We start from the raw sequence: 25,143 nt of genomic DNA, 5'->3' as shown, positions 1-25,143 counted from the left end.
TCTAATTTAGACAGAAGTCTCTTTCTATTTCGCGAGATTAATGTTAATAACAAATAATATCCAATTGAATAAAAAAGAAGATAGTAATAAAATAAAGATAAAACTTAATATTGAAATAAATTAATTATATCAAAATTTGATATGTGAATATGTATATTGAATCTATCTTGAAAATTTTTAAAGGTTATAAAATTTTTTCAAAACTTGGCATTGCTACTATAGATTATTGTTAAACAATCTTTGGAAATAAAATTAATTTATAACACGTTTTCAATCATTGAGGATTAAAGAAACTGAAAATTCTAATTGGAGGTAATTGTAACTAATATTTTTTATTCAAAAATATTCTGTTTTTTATCATCGTATGTAAGCTTTGTCAACAAAAACTTTTATTATAATGTTTAATAATATTTCCAAAAATTGTTTGTTTTATTTCAGCTTATCTGCATGAAGAATCGTGATCAATTTGGTATATTGCATTAGGTATAATTTTTCGAAAGGGATTAACGAGGAGTTCAGGAATAGTCTAATCGCTTAACCAACCGACGATTAATGGGTTCGTATTAAATCAGCTCATTTATAGTGGGCTGTGTGTAGCTAATTTCGCTAAATGCATCACCTGTCCGTGGTGCAAATGTGTTCCTAACTTGGTCGAGTTGGAACCAAAAACGATTATTAAACTCTTTACCATCGATTCATTTATAAATTCCAGGCATGTCTGTGTGAGAAATTAGAACGTAATTAATGTCATCTAGAGGCGTAATTATAGTTGAATCGAGCCATTTCCAGAACTATTATAAAATAGTGAAAAAATATAATTTTATTTGGAATTGGAATATTTCGTGCTACGAATCGAACATTGGAAATGACAAAAAGCTCAAAACTCGATAATTTTTATTTTGATGATTTATTGATTAAATTTTTTTCTTGTAAAAATTAAGTTTAAGTTCTGGAAATCTATGATGTTTGTAGATTTATGGAAAATTTAAATATACAAAAAGTACAAAAATGCAAAAAATGTAGAAAAGTGCAAATGTAAAAAAAAAAAGAAAAAAAAATGTAGAAAATACAAAAAGTTAAATGTGAAACATTTTAAGAAGAAATTGATAAAAGTTTTTCTGCAATTTTTTAAATAATCCTCTTTAGTAAAAAGTTTGTAGCTGTCGCGATATTCTATGAGCGAAATGGGAAAGCTGTTAATTTAAGAGGCTGATTTGATTTGCAAATCAACGACAAGACGGTGTCGCGATTATCTATGGGAAAAGAGTGATTTAAGTGGGTGGCTTAATTTAAAAGTTGATTGCAATGCGATAAGAAAGAATCTATTATAAAAATAAAGATTCCTGCTATTCGTCGAATTTAAAAATTAAAAAAAATTATAATTTAAAAAAAATTATAATTAGCATAGCTACGAATTTATTATTAAAAATTGAAAAAAATTTTTTAAAAAATCGTTCTATTAATTTTTTAGAGATCCAGAATAATATCTATCAATATAACAATTTAAATTTGAAAAAAAATTAAGAAAAATTAAATTCTTTAGTACTAACTTTTTGCTATTGTGAATATTTATTTAAATTGTTCTAAATCGGTAAAGCAGGAAATAAATTTGCCCGGCCTCGATTAAAGTAACAGCCGGTACCGATTTGAGGCTAGTTACCGTGTTATTAATACATAGCAATCGCTTATTAGAAAGTTCAGTTCTTTTCACTTGGTAAAAAAGGCGAAACAAGACTGCGTATCGAACTCTATTTTCGTACAATATGTGCGCTACATCCTGAAACCCGGTCACGTTCCGCTATTCGAGTGCATTTCATTTAAATTCTCTCCCATTGAGATATTTCGACTGGAAATGAAGACGAAAGAGAAGAATCGTGTACCAATCGAGTAAAATTTAAAGCATTCTTCCTATCTGCTACAAGAAATATATTTATTATTGTTTTCATTTAATTATATTTATTATTTTGAAAGAAAAATTTATCTCGAAAGGATTAAATTCACGTATGACTAATAGAAAATATACATAGACGAAACGTATTTCCCGTGTGTACATGCACATGTATTGATAAATGCGTACATACACAAACAAATATATACGTATACGCAGAAGCCGCAAATGGTAAATAGACAAACACACGGAGATTGAAACACGTAAATACACATACGTATGAGAGAACAAGCAGAGCACCATTATGAAATCGAGTGAACATAATGTTGATAAATTATAGATTTCCATTTCCAAATAATAAATAAATCGATTTGAATTATGTTGATTGAAAAAGGTTATAGATGTCTCAACGATGTAAAAATATTTTGGAAAATATTTTAAATATGCAAAAATTTAGGTTATACCATGTTTTTTCATCATCAACATCAACGAATTATATTTCCTTTATTTCAAAATTTTTTTAATAAGTTAAATCTTTGGAAATTCAAGCTACATATTACAAGAAGAAACGTAAACGAAATTTCGAAAAATTACGCAAATGTCTTGCACTTGGAATGCCTCGCTTTTTGTTTTTTTCCTCTTTCTTTTTGCAATGAGTGTCGCGTCAAATTTCGTCGAGCATTTTTCTCTGACATTTGCAATATTTGCAATATCGTGTAATGCATCGTGTGAAATATCTTTTTCGAAGATAGAATGGAGAATGTAAAACTGAAGGTACGTATTGCGACAATAATAACTTTGTACAAAAAGCGAATTCTAAAACGAGACGATAGATTTTCTCATTATTTAATTTTCTCATTATTTTATTTAATTTTTTATTTTTTTTGTTCATATTAATTGAAAAATTGCTAAATCATTCTATTCTTTTATCTTTTTTTCAGATTAATTAGAAAATGTTTTAAGAATATATTTCCAATTTTTATTTCATATATTTTCTGTAATATTAGTTATTCTCTCCAGCATACGTTCTATTCTTTCTCATCGCCAAAGACATTTCCTCGATGACGGTGAAGCTTCATTTCCATCCACGTGGTCGTTAAATTACACCGTCGAGAAGAAATATCCGAAGATGTCGTTGGCTGTTCTGGCGCAGTATTAGGGCGTCGATCATAATGATAGATTGCCAGTGAAAAAAGAGACTCGAGACAGTGTATTTTACCCGATTCTGGCTCGACACTTTTGCTCGTTTGTCTTTTCGCGCATTAACCATCGACGACGATCCTTTGAGGCACCTGTTTCCGCCGGCAAACTCCGTCCTTGACATACTGTCTATTGTAACAGACAGCTCACTTGCGATTTATTATCTCTATTTCTTTTTCTGAATCTAAATTTTTCGTTATGAAGGAACGTGTATTATAATTTTCTGAAATTGAGCGATTCATATTGTACGTCAAATATATTGCGTAGTTATCTTCTATCTCGTAGAGATAGAAAGTATAAAAATTTCCAATCCAGGGAAACGATTAAGATGATATATCTGACGTACGGAATGTCTACAAATCGTCGTAGAAAGTGGACTGCACGCGACGCGGTTAGAAATCTCTTTGGAATTTCTCCATCGCTGTCTCGGGCGCAAAAACGGATCACTCTCTAAAAACTTCTCTTCTCGATGAGAACAGTTTCCTCGGGATATTAAATTTATCTCGTGAACGAAACGAAATCTTACTTCTGAGAAAGAAATAAAGATTGTCTATAAGTCTGTCATAGTATAGATCGCTCGATTATAGATTACAACATTCTGATATTTTTAAGTTTTTTATTTAAATATTTAACACAATTGGATAAATTATCTATTTATAAAAAGAATAACATTTATTATCGACGGATGGTAATAAGAAGATTTCGATAGAATAATAGAATAATATAAATTACTAAATAACAAAAAATAACTAGCAATGGAACTAGATAAAATAATTTTAATCGTAAATGATAAGAATAATTAGGCAAAATATCTAGAAATGAATACAGACGACAATAAGAATTTTAATCGCGATATTAAAAATATCAAGAATAAATAGGCAAAAATAACTATATATAATAAAACTAGAACAAGTCGTTATAATATCAAACGTCTCAGTACCCGTCCATCCAAGTAATATCTCGAATGTTTCATTTCTCTCGGAACGATAATAAAGAGTAGTAGTAATCTCGCGGAGGAGGCTCGTGATACTCGACTTCATTCATCGATTCCAACGTATATACGTACACAATTTTCCCTTTCCTATACTATTCGTTGCCTCCTTGTGGCACGAATTCGGCACACACGAAGACACACAAACCTCGCCAGACATCCGAACAATTTCCTTTTCTTCTTCGAGCGTGGCGCCGCCTTTGTGATCCTGCAGAACGTTATGACACCATTGCCACATTTCGAAGATTTCTCAGTAATTTGCATTTCAATCTCCAAGATAATGCACATGGGACTTCGATTCAAAACGTATCTTTTCTTTTCTTGCTTATTTTTCAACGTATATACCGAGTTAATAAACGATTACACATCTAATTTAGATCTTTAATATTTTCCAGTTAAAGGCTGAAAAACTATTAATCAGAACGAAACTCGAAAATATTTCATATTAAACAATTTCATATTATTGTAACACGACGATACTTGCTACAAAAGCTTACAATTCTTTCATTATGAGAAATAGTAAACGTGTAAGAAGAACAGTGAAATCGAAGATCTAAGTGAGACAAAGCCGCATATTTTTTCATGCTTAACCAAATTAATACGACTTCCTCGAGTATTCATCAAACATCTCGCACCAATTGAAATTTTCTCAGACAGTGTTCGAATACATTTCCACGAGAAGAAGATATTTCCAAGCCTTCGTTTTCATCTAAAGAATTAAAGACGATGTTTCCAACGTGTCGGAAGAGTATCTTTCACGCAACGTTCCTCTCTCTCTTCTTCTGCATATTGGTGCATTAGAGCGTGCATGCACGATGATATTAAGATGGTAGCGTAATTAACGAAATATTGTTCTCTCTGGTTCGAAACAGAGATATCTCGATATTTCGATATTTTAATTTTCCAGGTGACCATTTTTGTGCTTTGAATTCACTCTCGGTGGCGACAAATGACAAAATTTCATTGTTTCTGAAATAAATTCAACGATACGTGTTTTTAAGAAGAATCATATGATTGCAAAGAGAAAAATTACAAAAATTAATATTTTTATTAGATTCGAATTCGGTGTACCTTTATCTTTAAGAAACCTTTCCATTCTCTGTGCAGTCATTTTTTCATTCAAAATATTCAAATACTTTTTAAAATTAATATTAACTTCAAGCATAATTACTTTTACAATATCCTAACTTTCATCTTAATTGTGTATAACATTTTTGAATAAATTTCATAAATTGATAGTTCTAGTTGCATACAATTATGAATTAATTTCATAAAACATGGAAAGTATTATTTTGTTGCACACTGTACAATCTTTGATTTCTTATTTATAGTTCAATCACGTGTACAATTTTTCAAATATTCTTCTCCATGTGGATATAAATATCTGATTTTCTTTTTCTCTTTCTTTTCATTTTTTCGTTTTTTGCAGCTTTTCTATAAAAGCATCCAATATCACAAGCAGTTCTTTATAATTAAAGCAGTCCTTTATAATTTTTCAGTAATATCCAGGGAAAATTCAGGGACGGTGGAAACGTTTGTTTGCTGTTTAATCCTTTGGAATAGGAATAATTCAAGCTGAAGCACTCTCGAGGAAAAAAGAGCTGTGAATTTGGAAAAAATGTAACGTGACACACGTTAGAGGAGTATTATCTTCAGGTATATCATAATAACGTGCAATTTGTAAAATAAATTAACGAATTCTCTTTTAAATATTTGTAATTATTTATTTATAGCGAAAGAGTGAAATTTAAAAATCTCTAGTAGTTCGATTCATTAATTATTATTGAAAATTCTTGGTCGATTGTCGAAGAGAAAAAATTCTAGAATTTTGATTTAATCATTTGATTCGGCTGGCTTAACCGACTTAAAGGTAAACGATAACGAAAATTAGACAAGTTTGGATGATAAAGATTTATCTCCTGATCGACTTATCCCAATCTAATTACGATAACGAAAATTACATAAGTTTGGACTAGGACTATGGATTGCTCCAGATTCATATCCAAAATTTTAACACAAACTTTCCATAGAAAAACTTCAAAACGCAATTTCCAAATTTAATTTTAAAAAAAAATTCACTCTCACTTCCCTTACATTCTGCTCGAATTAAAATCTCGAAGATTTCTAATCGTTTTCCATTCCAGATTGAACGATCGAATCTCTCGGCCTCTCGAATTCTTTTATTCAAAAATGCTTTTCGCCAAAGTAAGAACGGAGAGGAAGGATTACCGAATAAGGATAAAAATCGAGAAGAGGATAGATTTCCACGTCGACGACGAGTGCAAGAGCGTCAGTGAGAGTTTGACCACTTGGGAATCGAATCCTCGCGCGACCTCGACTTTCCCTTACCCCCCATTTGACACGTTAAAGAGCCGAGGGAATGTTGGATTTATCGTCGTTTTTTTCTAACCCCTTGGATAACAAAAATCCAAGTGGGTATAAAATAAAATGAAACAATTTGACACATCAATCTCACGCTTAAATTAATGTAATTGTATTAAATTTCGAAAGAGGATGGATATTTTGGAAAATTTATGAAATAAGGTGAACCAAGGTTTGTTAAAAAAAAATATTCGATCACCTCTCTTCAACTCTTTCAAAATGTCTCCCTTTTAGGATTTCAAGAATGCATACTAATCAACATACTAAGAAACAATGGACAGAGAATTTGGGATTTTGTGGACATGAATGGACAAGCTGATGAACTCTCGAGCTTGCACGAGGATGATCTGCGATAATTATGCGAGTGTCTTGGCACACTCTTGATCTTGAGGATACAGAAAATCAATCTCAACAATTCTAGAACATTATATACATATGTATATATATATATATTGAAAAATTTATTTTTAAAATTTCTTGAGAAATATTTGATAATTGGTTATCGATCTTACGTGGAAGATAAGAAATGGTGTTTGCCGAACAATGGACAGAAACGTGGGACACGTATCAAGTTTGGAAACGGGTTAATTGGTCGGAGGAACGAATCGACCGACATCGACCAGATTTTATCGGTTTATTCCTCGAGAATCGTGGATCCAGAATCCTGTGAACCGGATAAAAAGTATCTTCCACGATATCGACGCTCTCTCTCACGATGGCAGGAGTTGGATTTAATTGGCTTGGCCGGCCAGATGACCTGTAATAAATCGTAGAAAATAACAGTCGAACGAGCAACGATAGCTGGAGCTTGGAAACGATTCTGAATTCGATGAAACGTTTTTTTTTTCTTTTTTGTAAAAAGGAAAAAGAAATTTCCTTCGTGCGTTGGAATGCGTGTTAAAAATACGAGACTTAATAACGCCGACTGGAAAAGTAGGTATTTTCAAAGTATCCTTCCTTTCTCTTTCTGAATTTTTTCTTTTTTGCAAAATCGAATTCGAAAAATTTTTCGTTAAATTTCTTCGCCAATAATGTAATGGATAAGATTCAATGAAATTAAATAGCTCGGTATCGTCTTTTCAAACTCGAGAGCATCGACATTTATGTATATTCCAACCCAATAATTTCACGCTTTTCAAACGTTTCTAACTCGCCATTCCATGTTCCAGTCACGTTCCCAGTACAGTTCTCGAATGCATCCCGAATGCGTTCTCGCTATAAATCAAATCCAGAGGTGTCTGTCTCTCCTCCCACCCTACTCCAGTATGGATACACCGAATCGTCGAGGCTCGCACGAGTATCCATTTTCTGAAACGATATACGCGTCTAATGTCGCGCAACGATTGCTCAAAAAGCGCACTTTCACTCGTGCCGATTCAATGACTATTGGTACACCCTCGAGTCCTTGTAATAAATATCAGGTCTCGTGTTAACGATGACATATCGTGAAACGATATTTCTATTTAACGTGGATCGTTTGCATTTCGAGCGAATTAATCGAATGTAACAGTAACAGTATCAATTGTAAATGATATTTTGGGAATAAGTATAATATGGATAATTGAGAGAACGTGTGTATAACAAATATCGTGAGAGTTTCACTCTTAAGGGTGTGAAAGTGTTGAGAATTTAATTAGAGGATGAAGTTGGGGGATACATGCCACATGGGGAATTTTCTTTCTTTCTCGTCTGAGAGAAGAGAAAGAGAGAGAGAGAGAATGGCATGGTTTTTGCTTGAATCCTTGGCATTGTGTTCTTAAAAAGCTTTGTAAATTTCTGGCGTGTAAATTGTTTTCAAGAGAGTCGTCGCGTGACAATTGTCTACTATCGAAGCATTTCAGTGAAATGTCAACCTTCGACGCGTAGGTGTTTATAGGCTCGAGAATGATTGATTTCATTCCACGAAGATCGATCGGATTTTATGTGTGAAGGACGGAATCTTGACAAATTGGTTATATTTTCTCCTCCTTGGCGCGAAGGTGGCTCTCTCTACACAGCTTCTGACAAAGTAATCTCCAACGATTTTTATACACTAGAAAAATCCAGATTGATGATGGTTGATAATCATTCTTCCTTATTTCTGCTGTAAGTCAAATTTTTATTTTTATATATCGATATTTTTTTCCAAATTTTTTACAATTAATATTATTTAATATTATTTATAATTTTTGTAATTTTTTTTCAATCTATTATTTAATATGTAAGAGTATTATTTATTCTAGAAAGAATTTTTTAAATTTTCATTTTTTTTTTTATAATGCTTATCAGAAAATTTAGAATTCGAAAAAAACGAACTGGTATCTTCGAAGATTTGAACTCGAGTCAATTTGATATGAAATCTGAGGTCTTATTCGTTGAGCCATTCGGTCTTTTCGGCATTCTATTCTATTTTCGAGTATGGATTTAGAATTCCTACACGGGAGAACTTCCAAAGCTACTTAACTATTCCGATCCGAATATTTTTCTCGAAAATCTTTACCTGTCACTTTATCTACTTTCTTTCTTTAATACAAAAACAATTTTCTTTTTCCAATACATAAATGCAAGCGTAAAAAATTTAATTTTTATTTTTTGACAAATATACGCATAATTTTCAGTTATCTTTGAAATTTCACATTATTTTAACAATTTTAAAAAAAAGTTAAACGATTCCATTAAACGATTTTCTGAATGTTTAATTTTCGAAAGATTAAAATCAAAAAAAAAAAAAATCGGCAAATTCTCTCAGCATTTCGATTAATTAATTAATATTCAATAATATTTTTTCTTGCGTTTATTGAACGTAGAACAGCGTACGCGTTTAAAATCTCAACACTTGACCCCGCTCGTTGTTCACTGATAACACGAGAAGGAACAACGACCCGACACAAGTTTGCACTTATCTAACGCTGGTCAGCGAGATTAACGACAATCTCGTATGCATGGCACCATTCTGCGTGTGATATTTTTCACAGAAAACGATTAACTCTTATGAATATATATACGTATATATAAAATAATTTAAAAGATAAAAAAATAATTCAAGCCTGTACACAAACCTTTTCACACCTCTTTATTGCTCTAATTTCTACAAACTTTCGTCACGAAACACCAAATACGTTTTCCAAAAAAAAAAAAAAAGAAATTATTATAATACATCCTTAAGTGTACAAAATGGTCAAACTGGTCAATCCAAACTCCTTCCTGTCCACACTGGTCAAATTATTATTCGCAAGATTCAATGTTTTCAGGGCTGGAAGACCTTCGAACGCACCAGGCTGCACCACGCCTATCTTATTGTCGGACAAATCCAACTTCTTCAAACTGGTCAACCCACTGAACACTCGAGCCTCGATCGTGGACAGCTGGTTCTTCCTCAGGTCCAATTGTTCCAACTGTTTCAAATCCGAGAATGCCCCTGCCTCTATACCGTCTATCTGATTGTGATGCAGATTCAAGATCCTGAGACCGATCAATCCTTTGAAATCTGTCTTCGAAACCCCGCTCAATTGATTGTACTCCAAAAACAAGCCATCCAACTTGTGCAAACCCTTCAATACACCTTGCTTGATCGACGTCAATTTATTGTTCTCCAGATGAAGGCGGGTCAACTCTGGCATCTGACCAAACGTACCACTCTCCACGCTGGAAATCTTATTGTCGTTCAACCAGAGGAACAGCAACGACGAGGACAATCCCGAGAAGGAATTTTTATTGATCGATCGGATGTCGTTGTGCCCCAGATAGAGCCACATCAAGTTGGACAGATCCGCAAACGTGTCTTTGGGTATGTCGTTGATCTTGTTGAAGATGAGTGACAACGAATTCAATTGTTTCAATTCGGAGAACAAATTGGGCGAGAGTTGTATAACGTTGCTGTCCAGGTCCAATCGTACCAATTTATCCAAACCTTTGAACGATTCCCTCCTCACCACGGATATCTTGTTACCCAAACCGAGGCTGAGCTTGGTCGTGGACAGATTTTTGAAAGCGCCCTCCCTGATGGAGAGCAGATTCATGTCGTGGATCTCCAGCCTGTCCTCGAATTCCTGTTGGGTGACGTCCACCAGTGTGCCTTTCCTCTCGCACACCTTGTAACCGGTTATCTGCTTGCAGTGGGGTTCCTCCTGGCATTGGACGATCGTCAACAGGAGCAGAAGAACGAACGGGAGGATGGAGTGCGGAGGAGTTTCGATCATCTCGATCTCGGCCGAGTTTTTTCACGTGCCAACGCGGCTGTCTGAACGGCTCTCTTCGACGAGATTATTTATACAATGCTTTGTTGGATTGCACAGAGTTGCATTGAGTTTGGACGGAAGGGAAGGGGAGCCACGACCCATGGCACTATTATCTCGCGAGGAAATGTGGCTCTCAACCTCGTCGATTAATAATTTCCAACATTCGTTTGTGCGAATATGCAGAGAATTAATTAAAGGATTAAAGGATTCTTCGAATCTGGTTGAAACGAGGGAATAAATAATACAATATATATTTGAGCTTGAATCTGAATTGATTAAGGAATTTTTGGGATAATAAGATTTTTAAGAGAGTTATATTAAATATGTATTAGAAATAATAAATGTAAAAATGAATAATACCAATTCATCTTTCTTGTTCAGGTAAGTTAAATCATTATGTATAAAAGTTATCAAGGCTTGAAGATTTCTGAAAGGCATCAGACTCCACTTTTTATTTAATCTTATTGATAGATAAATCAAGGAAATGCAAAGGGAATAATGGACTGAATGTCCGAGACTCAATTATGGACAATTCATTATGCATCAGATTTAATTGTTTCAATTTTTTTCAGATCTGGAAGCAGAAAAAGCATCTGGTAAGATTCTTACTATTCTATTGTAATCCAGACACAATATCGTTGTTCAATCCCTGGAAATCTGTCTTGGATATGACGCTCATTTTTCTCCAAGAACAAATGCAGATCTCTTAAGACTCCTTGAATAGACGTTCAAATTATTATTCTCCAGGTGAAGTATGGTCAAATTAGACATCTGATTAAACGTTCCAACCCTTATATATTGGAGATCTCATTATACCTCCAGCCAGAGGTAGGAGTAACGACGAAGACAATTTCAAAAATGAATTCTTGTTGATAGATTGGATGCCATTGTGATTTAAGTAGAGCCAGATCAACTTGTGCAGACTAGCAAACGAGTCTTTGGGTATATTATTTGGGTATATTTGATTTCGCTGGAGACGAGAGACAGCCAATATAACTGTGCCAATTCCGAGAACAAATTTGGCAAGAGAAGTATCAGATTATTGTCTAAGTCTAGACGTTTTAATTTTTGCAAACCATAAAAATTCTCTCTCCACTACAGAGATGTTATTCAAATTGAGATTCAATTCGGTTATGTTAAGATCTTTGAAAGCTTTTTTTTTTCAATAGTTTGTAAATTTAGGCGAATGAACAGACTGTTCTTGGATCCTTCTTGAATGACATTAACTTAAAGTTCCATTGTTCCATATTTCATAGCTGTTCTTGTAAAAATATTGCGTCTGTGATGCGATAGAAACGAGAAATGAAACGACCGCAGAAAAGATTTGATCATGTTTTCAGCTACTACAAGAATGATCTCTGATTTTATCGAGAATTTATGTGCCATGGTGCCAGCAAACTTCGATTGAATCGAGGACATGATCTTTGACACGGTTATTTTTGCGAGAAAATAAAATTCATTTTCAATTGATTTCGCTATCATATTTCTATTTAGAGAATATGCATTTATCTTTTTAGAATATGCATTTATCTTTTTTTTTTTTTTAAGTGAAAAACAAAAAATTTACGATCTTTCATAGGATTTTTATCCTTCGTGATATTTTACTTTCGATAATTTTATTCCAATCTTCAGGCAAATTTCAAATCCTTTAACAGAAAAAAGATAATAAGATAAGGTTTTAATTTGCATATACAGAGTGCAAAGTTTAGACGTAGTACATGCATCCCCGATTCCGTCCTCGTGTACTGAAAAACACGGGAGAAGGGAGGAAGGCGAGAGCAACACCAGCCTAGTTCCACGTAGTCGGGACACGACCGTGAACTTGCGTCGTCGGTTTTCCCAGCCGGCACTCGGCAAGAGAGGCTGTCTTTTTTCTCCACGACCTACTTTCCCCCAGCGGGCCATTCTTTGAAACGTGCCTTGTGCTTTTTCAAGGTAAATTAAGCGATTCGAAACAGGGCTAATTATTCCTGGTCAGTCGAGACTTCGAACGTTTAGTAAAGAATCGAAAAGTGACGAGAAATAAATCTATTCAGGAAGAAAATAGAAGAGAATAAAATAAGAAAGCATGAAGTTGAAAATAAAGAGATAAAAGAGAAAGAAAAGATAAATAGGAAAAAAACAAAGAGATAAAACAGAAGAATAATAAAGGAGAATGATTCTAAATAACTTTTAAATGAAATTGTAGAATGAAATGTCAAAGCATTTTATAATGATTATGATTAAATAGTAACAATTATGGTTATCAGGTGAGATTTTAAATATTATACTCTCATTTAGATAATAGTAGAAGGGATTGCAGAAAAAACACGATGCAATTGCTACGCCATCTACCATCTTTCGAAACAAAACTTTTAACTTCATTCGTACATTGAATTCTCTCTCGACAATTTAAGGTTATCATCCATTTAATTATTATATAGATACAAGATACTTTTTATTCAGGTAATATACATTATTATTGATTAAATGTAATAACTTTAAAAAAAGCATCGAATTCTATTGAACGGATTCTGTTTTAAAATAAATCCAGGTTATACAAATAATTCAATCCATTGAATACTAGGAAATGATGAATAGTGTTTCCAAACAAGGACAATATTTACAACTACTTCAAATTTGAAAAGCATTTGATTTAATATTGGTTATCTGATTTTCGTTCAGATATAATAATTTCATTTCTTTCAAAATTTTTTTGATCTTGTTTGATTTAATAAAAGACAGTATTTCTAACCTTTCTGAAAACAGATTCGACGAGAGAGATATCGAGTTCTCGTTCATAATTTTAGCGTTTTCAATCTTTTCAATCCTTTGAATGATCTCTTCTCTCTTCACCGTGAATATATTATTATTGATACCAAGTCAAAGCATTTTCTTCTATAGTTATCAGATGGAAATTGTGAATATTCAATAGTTTTTTGCGTGTTTCGTGTTTAGACTAAGTTGCATGCACAATAATAGGTTATATTTATACGTATACACGTTAATTGCGATGCGATGATTATTAAAAATGATAAAATAATTGAGAAACAGATAATAGAGAAGATTTAACTATTTTGATACTAAATTTTTACTCATTACAAGAATAATCGCGAAACAGTATTTTCGAGAGTTTATATGCATTATTTATTGCACAAATTCGATCACGAGATCGAATCGAGAACACAATTATCTTGTAAGAAAAAAACGCTTTCTCGAATTAAAAATGCTTTTTCATGAATTCGAAAACTCGTAATGTGAATATCTAGAAATTTTAATTTTGAATCTATAATACAGTGTCGTGATATTAAATTAAAATGTTGCAAAGTGTCATAACAAATGTTATATGGAAATGCATCTTGCAATGAAGATAGCGCAATTTGCTTCGATAAATCGAAAGAATGAAAGAAAAGAATGAATTAAGACGAATTTGTGATAATGATCGATCAATCGATCTTTGACTCAACTCGAATTAACTATATATATTGTGATTTTGAAATTTATCGAGAGAAAGAGAAAACAAAGAATAATATTGAAAATCTTTGAGAATCTTTGAAAAAAATTATGGAACAATTGGCTAATCATAGGTAAATTTTTATTTTATTTTTAAATTCATAGTTTAGTTTTCATAAAATAGTTTATTTAATGTAGAATTATAAGTAGTCAAAAATGTTCATATTTTCAATTCTATTTATTAAAACAATATATTATTTCATTCCAATATATTTTTATTATATCAAGATTTTTTTTATATAATTATAAAATATTATAAAATATTTATCATATAATATTATAAAATATTATAAAATATAAGCTTATGTAAACAGAAAATTGAATATTTGCCGAAAATTCTTTTTTAATTTTTTCTTTTTCATATTTTTTGGAAGTTTATAATGCATATTTTCATATAATTAATGTATTAATTAAAAAATTAAAATAATTAAAAAATTTCTCAATATTTGTTTATTTATTAATAATTATTAATCTATAAATATAAAAAAAAATATAAAATTTAAATCAACTGATTTATCGAATCAATAATTATACACTTCGTTTGTTGTTTTAATTTCTATATTCTTCAAAACATTACATAACATCTAAACACGTCATCCAAAGATTACTACATTCTTATATATGCACATCAATTGAATCAATCAAGTCAATCCAAATTTTGTCTTATCCATTGCAGTTAAATTACTTTGTTCGAGATTTAATGTTTTCAGCGCTGAAAGATTTACTCTCTATTGATTCTATAATAGGACAAAACGACTTTTTTCACTGGGCAATTCATTAAATATCTGACTCTCAATCGTGATCAAGTTATTTATTCTCAGAAACAATATTTCCAGTTTCTTCAGATCTGAAAACGTGTCTGGCTTGATTGGTTGTCTGATTATCATTTGCAAACAACATTCTCAGGTTAGTCAATCCTTTTAAGTCTGTTTTTTATACTGCTTATACTTATTATACTGCTTAGCTGATTTATAAATCCAAGATCAATAGATCTAATCTAATGTAAATTTTTTTAGGATCCATGTATAGATGTTGTTTTTTCAATACGAGTTGACGAAGATAATTATGATCAGTCTTGATCAATTATTTGAAAATTAAAATACAATTTATATTGACCAGCGAACGAATCTTTGAATATTTCCTTGATCTTGTTAAATTTAAGGAATAGTGAACGCAACTGTTTCAATTTGAGAACAGATTCGAGGAGAGAGGTATCATGTTGTTGTTCGGATCTAAGTTTCTCAACTCCTTCAATCCCTTGAACGATTCCCTCACCACGGATATATTGTTACCAACATCGAAGCTCAGTTTCGTCATCACCAGATGTTGGAAAGCGTTTTCCTCGATAGCTGTCAGCTCCAAATGGTATTTGTCGTGTATTTGAATTTTTCAATGTGCGTCAAGTTTCTGTCACGTGTGCATATAATGTATTAGTTTATGTCTTCGCAGAATTGCAAGTCGACGATCATTACGAACGGCAGAACGATTGAGAGAGTAAATAATAGAGAAGATTCGGCCATTTTGATGTCAAGTTTTTACTCAATAGAAGAACAATAATATCTTCGAGAGTTTATATGCTTTGTATATTGCATAGTGTTGCAAAAATTTGATTAATCAGGACCACGATCTTTGACTTTTGATTATCTCGTTGGAACGTATTTAGTATGAATAATTTTAAAAAGAAAAACTGTTGATCTCGTAGGAATCTATCAAATGTAAATAATTCAAAAAGGAAAAAAATAGGATAAAAATACACGATTCAAATGCGATTGGGCAATATTAGTCCGGTGATATAAGATTTATAATTAAAATATTACTTTAATTAGAAAATTCGTTAATATGACATTTATCTTTTCAAGTTTTAATTATATTCTTTCGAGTAAAAATAGATTAGATTGGATAGATTAGTATTAATAGGAACAGTATTAATTAATACGATTATTCTTTTAATTAATTTCGATTATAAAATTCTCATAATTTTCCTTCCATTATTATCAACCAATACAAAATTATTATTTGACCTTCCTCTTCATTAAATGTACTCGTAGTCGTGTTTCCTTGGAATATATTCAGATCAGTCGAATTGGTCAGTCCAACCTTCCCCCTGTCCACTTCGGTCAAATTATTATCTTCAAGATGCAATATACGCAGCTCGTTAAGATCAGCAAAGCAACCAGACTCTAACGTGTCGATCTTATTCTCATTTAATTCAAGCCAACTCAGTGCGGTCAAGCCGTTGAACAGCCGAGAATCAATCGTGGTCAATTGATTGTTTCTTAAAAACAAGTTTTGCAATTTCTTCATATGTGAAAACGTCTCTGGATCGATACTGGCTATCTGATTGTTGCGCAGATTCATGCTCTCTATATTTGTCAATCCCTCAAAATCTATTTTGGATAACCTGGTCAACCGATTGAACGCAAAATTAATAAATTTCAGATCGTGCAGACACGTCAAGGATCCTGGCTGGATAGACGTGAGCGTGTTGTTCATCAGATGAAGCTCTTCCAATTTTGGTATCTGGCACATAGATTCAGCATCTATATTAGAGATTCTATTATTGTCCAGTTGAAGCGTATCTAACGAGGACAATCCCGAAAACGAATCCTTGTTGAGCAATTGGATGTAATTACGTTGTAAGTGGAGTTTCTTCAAGCTGGGTATACCCGCGAACGAGTCTTTGGGTATTTCCTTGAACTTGTTGTTTTTTAGAATCAGCAAACGCAACTGTTTCAATTCTGAGAAGAGATACGGCGAGAGTGGTATCATGTTGTTGCTCAGATCTAATTCTTTCAACATCTCCAATCCCTTGAACGATTCCTTCTTCACTCTGGATATATTGTTACCGATGCTGAAGCTCAGTTTGATGGACGTTATATCCTCGAACGTGTTCTCGTCGATAGATGTTAGATTCAATTCGAAAATATTTATCGTGTCCACGTCCCTTCTAACCTTCACCAAGCTTCCATTATTCGTGCACACATTGCAATTGTTTATATACTCGCAGTTATAAAATCCCGATGCACCGATTACGAACAACGAAACGATCGAGAGAACGAATAACAAGATAAATTCGCCCATCTTCTCTTCGCTTTACTCACTCGCGGGAACTGATTCCACTTTCGTGAATTTATATACTCTATTTATCGTGTAGCTTTGCACAAATTTGATCTCTTGACACGATTATCTTGTTGGAAAAATAGTATCGTTGAATCGCTGATCTCATTGAAACGTGTCTGGTAAATAATTAAAAAAAAGAAAAAAAAAAAAAAGGAAGAGGAGATGAAAATAGAAAATGGATTCCTCTCCTCTGACAAATCGCCAATTTGTGATTTCAAATTTGGCCAATCGGTTCTCGAGATGAGGCTCTTTAATCGTAGGAATTATCGTTTCCATTTAAGGAGATCGACAGGTCGTGTCGAGGACCAATCGGCCAAATTACGCTTAAAATTCCAAATTGGCGATTTATCGCGTCCTTGACACTTTTTTTCCAACGAGGTGGCGATCACTTGGTCGATGGAGGAGACGATTTTCAAGGCTGGTGGCGTCCCCTCCCATTGAGAAACTTTCTAAGCAATCGAGAAGATTAATTTTCTGTTTAACGAACCAAACATCTCACTGTGTGACATCTCTGGAAAAATCTGGATTACGATTTCGCATTTCACAGATGCTTTTTTTTTTTCTACAATGTGGAGCATACGTTACAATGTAACGATGATAAAACAATGATAAAAGATATTTCTGTTCAAGTATCATTTCTTTATCTATTTTTTGTAAAAATATGCATTTGCATAAATATCCGTGTTCTATTTATAAGTTATTATATTTTAAATTTACATTAAATAAATTAGGATTTGTTTTTTTTTTTTACAGTGTGCAGTATAAATATATTTGGAAATATATATACTGTTAGGCTGGTATACAAAAATATAGAAAATTTTGGACATCTTGTTTATTAATTTTTCTTTGTCTAAAATAATTGTCAATATTGATAAACATTCATTATAATTTCATGATATTTGTAAAAGATATTTTATGCAAGATATACGAATATACGAAAACTAATTTCTTCTTTCTAGAAAAAAAAAAATAAATAAAAATTTAAACGAAATAAAATTTAAATGGAAATTAAAATAAATTTAAAAAGGAAAGTTAAAAAAAAAAATCTTCCATTTTCATCGATTCCTATTTTTCGCCTCTGTCCGCTTCATTGAAATTCGCACAATGATCCTCGATGTATGGACATTGGAAATATTCGTCCTTCGATATGTTCCAACGCTCGATTCACGCATTTTCGTCCACGAAGAGCACATAATGAGCGCGTACGCAGCCGCGAGCCAACCTTGCGAATATCGTTTGTAATGCAAGGCCGCGCGGTCGACTCGTTATCTATCTGCAAAAGCGGCAGACGCGTGACAAAGAGTTTATTGTTCCTTCGTGAGTGGGAGGAGGATTACAGTATCCTCGCATGTGTGTGCTCGTCGATGATTGATCGCTGTGTTAAAACATTCGATTCGAAACGAATCGACTTTGAGCCACCCACGTGTGTAACTTTAATGTTTCTCGAGAGATTCACGTTCGTTGACAGATATGTTTTATTGGTAGGCTCAAGTGATTATTCTACGGTATTCAATTGTATTTAATCGTTTTTTAAGCTCATGATATGATGATATAGACAGTGAAAATTTAAGGAAATGAAAAAATTATGTCCGAGGTATTGTTTTTTTGGTTATCGACAATTAAAAATGAACGCGAGTTGGAAATGTAAAGAAAATCAAAGATACATAAATGTATTTTCTATTCTATTTCAATTGCCTTTATTTTTGTTGGTTTACTCGTTCAAATTTTCTATCATTATTTCGATTTGAACGAAGTATAAGAATTACGAAAAAAGAATAAAAACTGCACGTGCCATGGACTCTATGGATCACATTTTATAATTAGCCGGTAATGTAGGGAAACATTATTATCCTTTGATAATTATTAACGTCACACGTAATTAAGACAAGTGTATAGAAAATAGATTATATTATCAAATTTCCAACATTTATAACCAAATAAAATTTCAAATTATTAGCATTAGCACGTAACGAAGACAAGTGTACGGCGAAGAAAATCAAAAAAGTTTTTGTGCGAAAAGAAGTATCTGTTTAAAACGAAAATATATCATTTGATACTGTTCACTTTCGATTATATATGAACTATAAATTTTTATTATTAAAACTATTTTAATATCTCCTCCACTAAGTATCTCGATTTTTTTTTCGTTCAAATTATCCATCACCGTTCCATTAAATGCAGAAGCTCACCGAGCCATTTTCCTCGATACAGGGCAATTAAACAGCATTATTGTACATTAACATCCGGTACACGCCATTATACTGTAGATGCAGATATCGTACTCCGCGTACTACGAATTTGACGACGTTCTTCGACTTCAACATTTATCCGTAAATATATAAGTTTATTGAAACTTTTTATTGAAAGAACAAGCATTGGAAATTTTTATTATAAGTTATTATTATATTTTATATATATATTTTTATTATATAACCGCGAATATTTCAAAATTCATTTTGCAATGTTCTTTAACACTTATGATATAAATTGAAAATAATCTATAATATTAGATAAAATAAAAGAAAAGGAAATTGGCAATGTTGAAAACGTGTATGATGTTTCGCGTCTTTATTACGATAGATGAAAGCATTTAAGAGAATCTTCCTTCCTCATGGCGCGCCGGGGAGATGAATCTCGCTTCGTTTTTATAAAGAAAAAAGAAGAGAAAAAAAGAGAAGCTTTGGATAGTTTCTATGAGAGGCTCTCTCTACAAAACGGATGGAACCATGAAGAATCGTCTCTATATGAGGGAACGTTTCTCTATGAAAGAAGTGGTTTCGCGTAGGATCGTTTCTGCGAGAGAGTGTTCTTAAAAAAAGAAAAAAAAAAGAAAGAAAAGAAAAGAAAGAAAGAAAAAAAGAAAAAAAGAGAAGGGAGAAGTGGTAGACCTACGCAAGATTTCTAACGCTATTTTTCTGTACAAAAGATGAATCTGTGTAGGAAAATATATAAAGAATTAAATGGGCCCTAGCAAGGTGAATGAAATCTTTTGAAACCTGTCTGGATTTCAAATCTGTAAAAAAGAGATTTGAATATATATCAAATAACATATACTTTTACATCATTCTATAATTTTTTTTAATTTTTTTTGTTAAAGTATATTTTGTATTAAATTTCATACGATAATTATTAAAAAAAATGATTTATTAAAAAAAAAAGATTAACGAATAATTTTTAAGAAACAATTTAAAAACGAAGATAGAAAGAGAAATTCGAAGACATGTCCTTGAATCTTGATGCAGCAGTAGTATTCTAGTCACTTGTTGAAATTTGACTTTCAAATAATTATGAATTGCCTTGCTTTATACGATTTGCTGTTTTGCATAAACTATAGAACCATGTATAAACAAACTGATGTTCACAATTCCTTCATAAAAAAAAAGAAAAAAAAAATTGGCAATCCAATATAATAAAATCCTTCGAAAAAAAATTATATGATTTTTATTTTCGATATTTTGTAACAATGAAATTTTAATATCTTATAATATTTTTAAATTTTATTTATTTAATTTTTTTTCAATTTTTCTCATACATAAATTTTTTATAACAGTAATATGTTATACTGAAATATTGACATTTCTACCTCTTTTTCAAAAGTAATATTTCAAAATGGTAGTACATTTAGTATTTTGTGAATGTTACATACAATACGTATTTCTGCAATATACCAAAAGCCTCCTAAAAGTGAAAAGAAACTTTCAAAATGGGACATATACTCCTGTTTCTATAAACCATATCTGTACTAACGTCTACTTTGAATATTACACGTGCCAATGTTGAACGAGACTCGTCGAAATCCCAAGTAACCTTCGCTATTCCAATCAACTCGAACACAGGAACGTTTCCGGGCACCCGTTCAATTTCGACCGAAATTGCAACGTGATACGAAATTTTTTCTTTTTTTCTTTTTTCTTGAAAAAATAAATTATTTGCAAGTTATAAAAATATTTGGTATCGATTTGGCCATTATTTTTCATCAGATTAATATTTAACGCGGATAAAAATGGAAACAATCAATTTTGACGTGAAATTAAATAGAATATAAATATTATCCATATTTCGTTATTAAAATCTTTCATTCAATATAAAGTTTCGGAATAAATTTAACCTAATATAACTAGCATCATTGAACCAATCAAATTTAAGTACATGTAAGTATGCCTTAATTAGCATTCGAATGGTTATAATCGGATTCGATTTATTCAAGTGTTAATCAATTTTTGTTACGTGTTTTTCAAAATATTATAAATCTATAAATAATATATCTCACGAGATAAAATAGATATAATAAAATTTAAATTAAAAATAATATGATATCATTTACTGAATACATTTTAAAGTGAATATAATAATCTCTAATTTAACCTACAAGTATTTTTAACCTATAAGTATATGAAGTACATAAATATCATTACGAATAAACTTTCTACGCGATCTATATAGTAATTTTCATGACTCGAAGGAACAACAAGCAAAGACATTTACTGTCATGATGCTGTAATTCTCTTACGAGAACGGAATGGCAACTTTCTTGCCACGCCTAATGTCAAGAGCGCCATTTTGTATCCTACACTCTTCGTTCCATCCATTCTCTGTACCTGATGTTCACTTGCGAAAGGACAAGTTAAACAGTAACTCGAACTCATGCAAGGTAAACGATAACAAACTTTAAATTTAATTAATCTTATATTATGATTCAATTAAGATTAATAATCATAAATGTCTTAAAAGAAAGATTCAAAGATTACATATCTTTTATCATTGATTAGCATAATTCAACATCGAACATCGTGATTGTGTTATTATTTTTAAATATTTAACTATGTTAATTTTATTAATAATATATAACAAATAATGATATCGTGTCTTTCAATATATAAATAATCTATTTTTAAGAAAGAATAAATAATGAAATAATTGCATTTAGATTTAGGTTAGAATTCTAAAGGAAAAAATTTTTTAAATAATATATTATGAGAAAAAGTGAAATTCTATATATAATTTCTATAAATTTATGTATTTTCATTGAATATTCGAATTAATATTACCAAATTCAAAAGAAAAAAATATATTTTTATCTGGTATCTATTTTGTACAATGGATTTTAATACAATATTCTGTATTATACAAATCATACAGATTATGAATTCAGTGAAATTTAAAAACTTTAAATAATGAAAATAACATAGATAAAATTATTGACTCTTGAAGTGATGAATCTATTGCATTATTAAAATGTCAATTGATATTTTAATAATGCAGATATTGAAACTTAAATTTTATTCGTAGATATCTTTAACAGTGAATAAATGTTGAATAACGAAGTAGTATCTCAATTTCAATTATCTTCTTTTATTTAAATTTCTCCAAGCATGCATAAAAAAAGAGACAAATATCGAGCTTCCAAAAAAGAAAAGTAAAATTTTAAATTCATTTGAAGCATTAATATGAAGATATTTATTTCCAATATTATCAATTTTTTCGTTATATCCATGTTCTGGATTTCATTGTATTCGCATCAAAATACATTTCAAACAAATTTACCGATAATCAATAACATCACGAATATTATTATTCATACATTTAAATCATATTTTTAAAACTTTTCAAAATTGCATGAAACAATTGAAAATGATATAATGGAAGAAGCCACGTTTTCTATTTCTTGCACAATCTAAATGATTTGACCTTTTCATATGATCCTCTCTCTTTTCTTACTTTTCAACAACAATCGTTGATAAAATTCAATATGCAATTATTAAATGATTAAAGTTGAATTCAATACAGCTGCACTCGAGTGTTTTTATCGATTCATATCACCTGTTCGTTTCTCTGCATGTCGAAAAATTCTTCGCTCTACTCTCTTGTAACTGTATAACCTTTCGCGTTTTGCGCAACCAATATTCCGATATGAATACAATCGAGACTCGTGGATGTTTTCGCTGGAAGTGAAGTAAAGAATGATGGGAAAAAAAAAATTCAAGGAAGAAATCGCAAGGACGATCGAGCATTTGGATCTTTTTCGTCGATTTCTACGAATTACATAAATTCGAATTTTCTGTCGGTTTTACATAACGAATCGAGAGTCATGATATTAATCGATTTTAGCAGTGAAGTTTAAAATTATTAGGAAATAAAGTTACTAAATTTTACAATAAAATGATTTATTGGATATGAATTGATTTTCAAATTAATTAAATATAAATAAGCATAGTTGAGAGGATAAATTATAAATTAAATCAAAAGCGAAAGCTTCCTGTGACACACGTTCGATCTTTTATGAATGCTTTAGATAAGCGTTTATCGAGATATCGCTATCGCTCAGATCTAATCGATATCGCAAGATCTGATGTATTTTAAACTAAATATTTAATTATACCATAGTTTCGATGCATGATGATAATTTTATAAAAGTATAAAATTAATAAGATAATAAATATAATAAAGATAATTAATATAAAATGAAATTTGAAATTATCTCTACTATTGAAATTAAATATCTCGTTGAAACAATTTGTAAATTATTTTTTTAGACTGAAAAAAACATAACTCAAGACTAATTTATTCCAAACAATTCTTTTTATTTAACAATTTTAATATTCAAAAAATTAATTTCAAATTAATAGAAAAATTTCTTTGAAAAATTTAAAATCAGAAATATAATATCTATATAATTTCTAAATTAATTCATTTTTTTCAGATTAATCTACTTTAAATTTTCTTTACCAAAAAACAATCTTAATAGCAAGAAATTAAATCTGAATTAACAGAGAAATTGCCTGTTAAAAATTTCTCTAAACAAGATATTATAGAAAAGACAAAGCACGAGAAATATATAATTAAAACGTACCAGAATTAGTGTGACCGTGTCCAGTTCCAGTGCTATTTGTTGCCGAGTGAACAGCGTTGCTTGCAGCATTTGCAACATGTTTCAATGCGCTTATCACCATCATATCTTCAACTACACTTGAATCACGACTATTCCATCCAGGTACACAATATCCAAATAATCCTCGTATAAACTAATCGAATTTAATTTCCAACTTTGAATAGTCTCGAAATTATTATCTTCATCATCTAAACAGGTCTTCCAGGTTAACAAGATACATCATCTTGTATGCAAAGAGAATTATTATTACTATTTGATTATTGCATTGGATGAAAGGACCGAATTTTTAACGAAATTTTTAATAGGTTTGATTAAATATTCTCCATTGGAAAAGAAGATTAAAATTATTACAAATGAAATATTTCATTAATTGTTGATGGTAATTCTTTGATTTATTTTTCACATTGATATTTGCAAATTTAAATTTTTCATGCTGAATTAATAAAAATACCTTCTCAAAAGCTTTTTTGCGTTATTTTAAATAATATAAATAATAATATAAATAATAATAAATAATACAAAATTTGCCTTCTTATAATAAAACAATATACGTATAAAATATTATTCAAAACATACAACAAATATCATTTAACATTAAAATTATTTATATAATATATTTATTTTAATTACAATTATTTATATATAAAATTTGGCATGAAAAATAATGTCATAAAATCATAAAATAAAAAGTATATAATCCATTATTTTTTTTATGATTATTTTAGAATTAATGGTACTCACTAAATTCTGATTAATTTTATTCACAAGAATCGGTCATTTACATATGCAATAATCTAAAGAATAGAGCTATGAAACAATTTCAAGCACAATTTCATGATCGTTTGCGCGTTTAATCCAACTAACTTGGAAAGGTCGAGGAACGCGTGGAAAATGAGGAAAAACGAATGTTCAAGGAACACAGCCAGTCATGACTGTCGTCTAGACACGACTAAAAGTCGTTCCA

At 30.9% G+C, this 25,143-nt stretch overlaps 3 protein-coding genes and 2 long non-coding RNA genes across 12 annotated transcripts in view; 2 read left to right on the top strand and 3 right to left on the bottom strand.

Moving 5' to 3' along the window:
* LOC102677019 (tyrosine-protein kinase Btk29A) overlaps window positions 1-25,143 on the bottom strand; it is a 164,585-nt gene that overhangs the window by 25,533 nt on the left and 113,909 nt on the right. Inside the window, exons 1-2 of one of the 5 annotated variants that reach the window (XM_031512843.1) lie at window positions 24,921-25,130; window positions 24,141-24,402 (exon numbers count right to left, since the gene is read on the bottom strand). The exons of 3 other annotated variants lie outside the window; for them this stretch is intronic. In XM_031512843.1, coding sequence (XP_031368703.1) covers window positions 24,141-24,243 — 103 coding nt within the window. In that variant the 5' untranslated portion in view covers window positions 24,244-24,402; window positions 24,921-25,130. Of the gene's footprint in view, window positions 1-24,140; window positions 24,419-24,920; window positions 25,131-25,143 lie in introns of those variants that run through there. One more of the 5 variants, XM_006620454.2, reaches the window with a different exon arrangement.
* Window positions 3,313-7,249, top strand: LOC116186224. 3 transcript variants are annotated; one of them, XR_004151176.1, is made up of 3 exons: window positions 3,313-4,385; window positions 4,475-6,623; window positions 6,696-7,249. It is a non-coding gene; the product is annotated as an uncharacterized LOC116186224 (long non-coding RNA). The 3 variants fall into 3 exon arrangements; XR_004151177.1 differs by having other exon boundaries at window positions 4,457-6,623; XR_004151175.1 differs by having other exon boundaries at window positions 3,313-6,623.
* LOC102680308 (insulin-like growth factor-binding protein complex acid labile subunit) lies at window positions 9,481-10,843 on the bottom strand. Its single transcript, XM_031512847.1, has one exon. It carries the CDS (start codon window positions 10,637-10,639, stop codon window positions 9,602-9,604), a length of 1,038 nt encoding a protein of 345 aa, XP_031368707.1. The 5' UTR covers window positions 10,640-10,843; the 3' UTR covers window positions 9,481-9,601.
* On the bottom strand, window positions 16,121-17,801 carry LOC116186221 (leucine-rich repeat-containing protein 15-like). The gene is given in 1 exon segment (XM_031512845.1): window positions 16,121-17,801. A coding segment is annotated over 1 exon segment (1,131 nt). The 5' UTR covers window positions 17,252-17,801.
* LOC102677901 lies at window positions 21,614-25,087 on the top strand. 2 transcript variants are annotated; one of them, XR_004151174.1, is made up of 4 exons: window positions 21,614-21,941; window positions 23,991-24,281; window positions 24,376-24,558; window positions 24,948-25,087. It is a non-coding gene; the product is annotated as an uncharacterized LOC102677901 (long non-coding RNA). The 2 variants fall into 2 exon arrangements; XR_422465.2 differs by lacking the exon at window positions 24,948-25,087 and adding an exon at window positions 24,905-24,919.

This window comes from Apis dorsata, unplaced genomic scaffold (assembly GCF_000469605.1).
Source record: "Apis dorsata unplaced genomic scaffold, Apis dorsata 1.3 scaffold_517, whole genome shotgun sequence".
Taxonomy (NCBI): Eukaryota; Metazoa; Arthropoda; class Insecta; order Hymenoptera; family Apidae; genus Apis; species Apis dorsata.
The sequence above is the reverse complement of the archived record's forward strand: the minus strand, read 5'-3'. Positions and strand labels throughout refer to the sequence as shown.

What these genes read in the sequence shown, in the direction of transcription:
- LOC102680308 (XM_031512847.1), bottom strand. Translation starts at nt 10,639, where the DNA reads ATGATCGAAACTCCTCCGCACTCCATCCTCCCGTTCGTTCTTCTGCTC.